The sequence below is a fragment of the Arachis ipaensis genome, chromosome B4, assembly GCF_059453495.1.
Source record: "Arachis ipaensis isolate K30076 ecotype BB chromosome B4, ASM5945349v1, whole genome shotgun sequence".
In the NCBI taxonomy this organism is placed as follows: Eukaryota; Viridiplantae; Streptophyta; class Magnoliopsida; order Fabales; family Fabaceae; genus Arachis; species Arachis ipaensis.
The window spans coordinates 8,347,411-8,354,827 of NC_142439.1; the positions used below are offsets into that span (position 1 = coordinate 8,347,411).

At 34.5% G+C, this 7,417-nt stretch overlaps 1 protein-coding gene across 1 annotated transcript; it reads right to left on the reverse strand.

Annotated features, from left to right (window-relative positions):
• Window positions 1-651: 651 nt before the first annotated feature.
• Window positions 652-3,451, reverse strand: LOC107638731 (ras-related protein RABB1c). Its single transcript, XM_016342095.3, has 6 exons — window positions 3,192-3,451; window positions 2,367-2,506; window positions 1,906-1,988; window positions 1,399-1,603; window positions 1,178-1,246; window positions 652-969 (listed from the first exon to the last, which is right to left on the reverse strand). Exons 1-6 carry the CDS (start codon window positions 3,235-3,237, stop codon window positions 877-879), a joined length of 636 nt encoding a protein of 211 aa, XP_016197581.1. The 5' UTR covers window positions 3,238-3,451; the 3' UTR covers window positions 652-876.
• Window positions 3,452-7,417: the final 3,966 nt, after the last annotated feature.

Sequence of the window (7,417 nt, forward strand, 5' to 3'; positions counted from 1 at the left end):
GAAGAAGATAAAGACAATAAAAACGATAATAATAATAATAATAAAGAAGGATGAAGGAAAAAAAAGAAATTAAACGACAACAAAATGAAGAAGACAACGGTGGCGGTAGCAACAACAGCAGTGGTGGCAACTGGCAACAACGACGACAATAACTGAAAAAAGAACACAAAATAAGAAGAAAAAGAAGTACGCGACGACCTAGTTGAAAAATTTAGTTTTAAAAACGTTCCTACTTTTATTGTAAATAACTAAATATATTGTTTTGAACAGTAAGAATTTTGTTTTGAAAGCTCAAGAGACTCTTAGATTCTATCTATCACCAAGTTAACAGAACCACAACCGAGTGGTTTCAGCATGGAATATTCAAAAGCATTGTTGAAAGTTATGCAACGGAGTAAAATATACTCACATTGATAAGATACTTCAAAACAAGAAAGAATTGAATAACTTTGAATATAATCCATACTATTCCATTCCATCCACTACCTTTATCTTTCTTCCATTGCAGATATCACTAGTTTTTCTTCCACTCCAATCTGGATGGAGTTGAATGGAATAAGAACCGCTTAAAATATTCGAAACATAACCTCAATGCAACAAAACTGTGAGAATATTTCAACAGAGAGCAAATCTATGTAAACTGATTAAGAATGAAGCAACATATAAATCAATTATACACAAAAATAAATACAGAGACAAATAATCGGTTTACGTTCAAGAAACAAATCAAGATTAGAAAGAAAACATTATACAATTAACTAACTTTATCAACGGATGGAGAAACATATATATCTTTCATATCCAAAGTCAAAGTAGAAGGAAAGTGTGAATACATAAAGGACTACATTGAAGCAAATAAGATGCATGTCCTTCACTTCAACTGCAGCAGGCTCCACCTGCAGCCGAAGGGCCATCCCTGTTGCCAGATGGTCCAGGAATTCCACCATATCCAACTTTTATTCCGTATGACTGCAACACCATGTAAATTTTATCAGTGTTGAAACTGTTTATCCTTGAATCAATTTTTGTTTTTGTCCCATGTGTTTTTCACATTGGAACCATTGTTGCAATTGAAGAACAAGCCCTCTAGTCTATAATAATCTAATATAATATGAAATTTCCATAAAGGGGATAAGACAAGTGGTAAAGTATGTGACAGAACTAAAATGAAACAAACCTCATTCGAAACATCGAAAACTCCATCCTGAATCTTCTTGTAAATGGTTGCAGCCGTTTTTATGAATGCCTACAATGGATAAGTTAAATTAAAACCTTCATCTACATAAATAAATATATTCAACATAAGATCCTGCACGTTTTGGAAATCAGCCTTTGAGAGAGAGAGAGAGAGAGAGAGAGAGAGAGAGAGTATGATGTTAGATGATATGATGAAACAACCTCTTCAACATTCTGAGCAGTTTTTGCTGAGGCCTCCATGAATATCAACCCATGCTCCTTTGCAAACTGCTCACCTTCCTCTGTGCTTACAGCCCGTCTGTGTGCAAGATCACACTTGTTGCCGATTAGCATAATTGTCATATTTGCATTTGCATGCTGCCTTGCATCTTCCAACCAGCTAGCCAAGTGATTAAATGTCTCCCTCCTGTTAGTAGAAACAGGTCAGCAACCAGCATCATTGACATTGGCTTACTTCAATTTAACATTTACAACACATACCTCTCAGAAAACGACAAACTTATGCACACCTGAACTCGTTATAAGTCAAGTGATTTACAAATCTTACTTGGCGTGACAGGATACACAATTCATACAATGTCATATAAACATTTGCGAATAAGACAGTTCTCAGAATAAGTTAATTTTATTATACGTAAACAATAACTGTTTGATTAATTGATTTTAGGATCTCATGCATAGATTAAAGAAGTTCAAATACGAGCATACCTGGTTATATCATAGACAAGTAGTGCACCTGCAGCCCCTCTGTAGTAAGACCTTGTAATAGATCTGAAGGATTCTTGACCAGCCTGAAATATTAAAAGGAAAAATCAGTATCTCAAATTTCTAAGTCATAAAACTCGAGCAATATGGCATATATTAAAACCTGCACAACCTGTCCAGAGCCAAAAATATATTCTTATGTCTATAGTAATTAGTTTGGAAGAATCACAAATACAAAGCCTATCATCTCCAATTATGTGGTTTTTAACAAATGGATCTATCCATTAGGACACACTACACTGTGCTTGACAACTAGCTAAAGAGTGAAAGTGAAAATGCACCAAAATCCCAAAATATAACAGGCCATGGTAACCAAACGCAACAAATTAAAAACAAACGTTTCACATTATCGTAGATTTTAACTAGCTGGATTTATCAGAAAGTCTGTGAAAAGGCAAACAAACCGTATCCCATATTTGCAACTTGATCGGCTTGTTATCAATTGTGATCATCCTGGCCCCGAATTCAACACCAATAGTCAAGTCATGGACGGGTTGAAAGCGCTTGTCAGTGAATTGAAGTAGAAGACATGACTTCCCAACTCCTATAATAATAAAACAGGAAGGCTACATAAATAACTTCTCTCCATAAATAAACTACTGCTCATAATATTACATGTACACTTTGAACACAATATATATATGAAATGAAAATAAATAGACTACAACTTCAATTAGCTTTGTCAATGGTGCCTCGATTCATATTAATTGTTTCTAGCAATTAGGATTACAAGTAATACTGAAGTGCCCATTACAATCTCTCAGCTTTACAATTTTTTTTTTTTGTTTTAACAAAAAGCTCCATATTATACAATTTTAATGAAGTGACTACTATAATTACAGTATGAAATGTTGATTAATCATTAGAAGCTGTGAACAACTGCAAAAGCATTAGCAGTTCATATTTTGGATGTCAATGGTATTGAGGGAAAAGTTGGGAACCAAATGGGATCAGCATCAAATCAATTCAGCTACGATATTAATTTTATGCATCAAATAAGATCATAAAAACACAGAGAAACTATAAGCTTAAAAAAAAAGATCCCAAACGGAAGCTAGGAAAGCGCCACGTGTACAAGAGAATCAAGCATCAAAATTTCTAGAATTCTCAACAATTGAAAAGCTGAACCCCATGGGTTAGTTAAGAAAATTGAACAATTATTGTAATCAATTGATCATAAGATTCATAAAACCTAGATCATAAAAATCAGGGGAAATAATTGAAATTACCGGTATCACCGATGATGATGTACTTGAAGAGATATGCGTAAGACATTATGCGTCGCGCGAAAACGCTGTGAAGTTTAGATCTTTGCGAATCTCAATATGAGAATAATCAGTGTTGTGAGAGAGATAGCGATGATGAAGAAGAATGGAAAAGGGGGAAAGCGAAAAAATAACGAAAATTAGAATTAGAATTAGAAATAAAAACCTAACAGAAAGAGAGAAAGTCAAAATAAGGGTTTTTACTTTTTATAAGGCATAATTATAATTATAATTAATAGTAATATAATAATAAATAATATAAATAGAATTTTCCAGCGAAGCAAACAAACGTTTTCTTCTCTAATCCTTCCTGTTTTTTTTTTTTTTTTTTTTTTTTTGGTCAGCGCCAGATAATCTTTGCTTCTTTCTCCTAAAATACCATACCACTACCATACGTATTCTTTTGCACCTTTTTTGGGTAAAGAAAATTGAATATTGGGCCTCAAAGCCCAACTCTCTCCCCTTATTCTTTTTTTATGCAATTTTTAATTGGTAGATTAGATATTTGGGTCACTCTCAAACTCAATTTCTTAATAAGAGTTCTAATACCCAAAAAAAATATTGAGAGAGTTCTCACTTTTTTTTAATTCTAGGATTAGGGTAAAGAAAAATCAACTGCTTCAAATCACTTACTATACCTCTTATGTGTATTTCAGAATCAGAAGAATCAACCGCTTCAACAGCTCCACCAGAGTTATACATATTTGTTAGATATCAAAAAAATAGGTTGAGCTTAATTCCAATCATCAAAGTAGCTATAGAGAACTTATAATTTGTCTAATCTAATGTGTACTGTGTTCATAACACGTAGCAGAAGTAAAAAAATGTCTAAAGATATATTTTGTGCTTAAAGTTTATTCTAGTAACATAGATAAAATATAAGGTAAATTCTATGGTGTCTATAGTACGGTGCCTAACTTTTGCCTATTTTACTTATTATAGTAAGTTTTGAATATTTAATAATTATTTATTTTTATACTTTTAAAATTAAATATTAATTTTTAACTCTTTTAAAAAGTTAGGCAAACATTTGTAGGCACCATAGCAATCACCAAAATATAAATACCTTAGTATGCTTTAGTAAAAACTTTATTGATCGGGGTGTTCGTAGTGACTGAGGGAGTCGAAGACCAAGAAGTGAGTTATTTATTAGCCAAGCATTCTATTCTTTTGCCCGGTTGGTTAAATGCTATAAATGAGAGTAGTAATTCTCTATTCTTAACAATAGGACCCGGAGACCTGTGTTTTTGGTAAACAGTCGTCCGGGCCTGGTCACTACGACCCCTTTGTGAGGGGCACCCCTTCTCCCGATACCTCCCAAGGAAAATCCCGAATTGGATCTCAAATTGACGGGTTAGTGTGAGCTTATCCATGCGGTTATGCAGATTGTACGAAAACTTTATGTGTAGAGATATACCGGGACTAACTTTTGTTGTCAACTTTTTGACTAATGAATATCTAATCTAAATTGAGAAATCTCTTTGCACACCATAAAATTATGCTTACATATATTTATGTATGTAAAAGTAAAGGAATAAAATTCTTACGTGTATTTTCATTTACTCTTATCATACATATATATAGTATGAGATTTGTTATCGATTTTAAATTTGAATCTTATTTCAAATATGAATATTATCTTCTCTTATTTAAAATTAAAATCTTATGAATCATATCATATCACAATTCAATTTAAAACAAAATTGATTAGAATCTTATTTAAAATTCAAATTTAAAAATAGAATAACTAATTATTCTTTATTCTCACTTAATATTCTTAATTATTATATTATTATTATATTCTTAGTGCTAGCAAAAAATATAATAATATTCTAGTTGAATTAATATAATTATTTATTTGATTAAATCAAAATAATAATTAAATAATTCTTTAGTAAAGATTAAAACACTCGTTAGTGTGTGGCCCATAGGTTCAACGCTAAGCGGATAATAAATTAGTCTTACAAAATTTACTAATCAAGGTTAGTCTATAATGTTAGCATTCTCAAATTTTAGCATTCAAAATTTTTGGTTTAGTGATATCAGATTTAGATCTGATCCCCATTTCGAGTTGAAGAAGAAGCTCAGTGATAACACAGAATTATAACAACAGAATTTCAAGAGAGAATAAACGTATTAAGAAAAGGTAGACAATCTTTGAATTATATAATAACCATACAATTAACATTTTCTCCCTTATGTATAAACATAATAAGCAAGCTCACCACGCTAACATAAAAATAGAATTACAATTGTTATATGATGGAACAACATAATGACTAATGCAGGATAGTATAGAATGTAATGAGTAAGATTGTAGAAGAAGAAGAATTGAATAGTTTATTATTACTAAAAGGAAATAGATGGAATAGAAAGCGTGAAAGGTAATTTCCTTTTTGAGTTAGAGATAAACTCCTCGAGAACAATCTCACAATATATTCCTTACGTAACAGAATTGATTCCTCCCCCTCTATAAAATCCTTCTAACTAATTCTCCAGCTCAGCCTTGAGAATTAATCCCCTATTTCGCACTCTTCACTTACTAACAAAGTCCTTCATTTAAGATGAAATTTTTCTGGTTCTCATTGGTTTGGCCTTTACTGTTTGCACTGATCCAATTTCATGAGCTGGCTTAATTTTCTCTATTGTAGCTTGATCAACCACTGGGCTGCTTATTGTTGAGCTATCAACTAGCCCACCCTCCAACACAACCTTGTCCTCAAGGTTGACCTCAGGGAACAACTTCGTCAACTCCTTCAAGTCTTCCCATGTGGTCTCATCCCTGGAAGCCCCTTCCCAATCCACCAAGACTTGAGTTCACACACCCTCATCAGAAGCCATAGAACGATGATAGAGGATGGCGACTGGACGCAGTTGCAGCGATGGTGGGAGGTCCGACACCGTGACTGGCTCCACTGGAGGCTACCCATTGAACTACTTCAACACCACGACATGGAACACCGGGTGCAAGGCACAGCCGGTCGACAAGGCCAAACAGTATGCTACTTTCCCAATCTTCTGAGTAATCTGGAATGGACTGTATAAACGTTTCTGTAATCTGTTGTGGGTATTGTGGGTTAGGAATTTCTGATGATAGAGCCAGATTTTCAACAAAACTCAATCCCCAATCTCAAAGCTTTTCTCCCAGCGGTGTTGATCTGCTTGATTCTTCATTTTTTCTTACGCACATTGAAGGGAATAACACAGTTTCCGATACAATGCTTCCCGCACCATAAAAAATTCATCCACGGCAAGTATCGTGGCGGCCCCCAGGCAGTATCCGTGCAAGGTTCTCATCGAAAACCCAAAGAGTGTCTCATGTAGTGACATATTAAGGGAGGAGTGGTGAGAGTTGTTGTAACAGAGTTCAACCCACGCGAGAAAAGAGGACCATTGATTTGGGTAAGAGTGCATAAAGACTTTGAGATATTGCTTCAATGTGCGATTAACTACCTCAGTCTAACCGCATCAATATGTGGATGATAGGCAGTGCTGTAGCTGAGCTAGGTACCACTAAACTCGAACAAATTTTTCCTAAACTTGCTTAGGAAAATAGGGTCTCTATTCGAAACCATAGTGACCGAAAATCCATGTAACTTGACCACCGAATTGATGAATGCCTTGGCTGCATCCCTCGCTGTAAATCCAGGTTTAAGAGCAGTAAAATATTCTACCTTAGTAACTCCGTCCACCACCACTAGTATCGTAGTATACCCAGTAGATTTCGGTAATTACACAATAAAATCAAGAGAGATCTCCACCCACAGCTGTTTTGGCATTAGGAGTGGTTGTAATAGTCCCTAAGAGCGTGCAGGAACATACTTGGTAACTTGACAATCCCAGCACTGTTCAACAAATTTTTAGATAGCAGTCCGCATTCCAGACCAAAAGAATAAATCCGCCAATAATTTATACATTTTGAGTAGTCCACCATGACCCCCACATACTGAATTGTGAAAATCATGTTGGAGTAATTTGTGTAACCCATTATAGTCAAAAACCCAGAACTTTTCCCGATATAGGAGAAGTCCATCCCGTTCCCTGGAATCTATGCTAAGCTTGCCCTCTTTAAGTTGCTGATGTAACTATACCATGGTAGGGTAGTGAGCATTAGTCCTTTTGAGAGAATCTAGCAGATCCGTTTGAATCATAGTGAGGCTGCGGAATACAAATTGAGACTCTAAATTAAG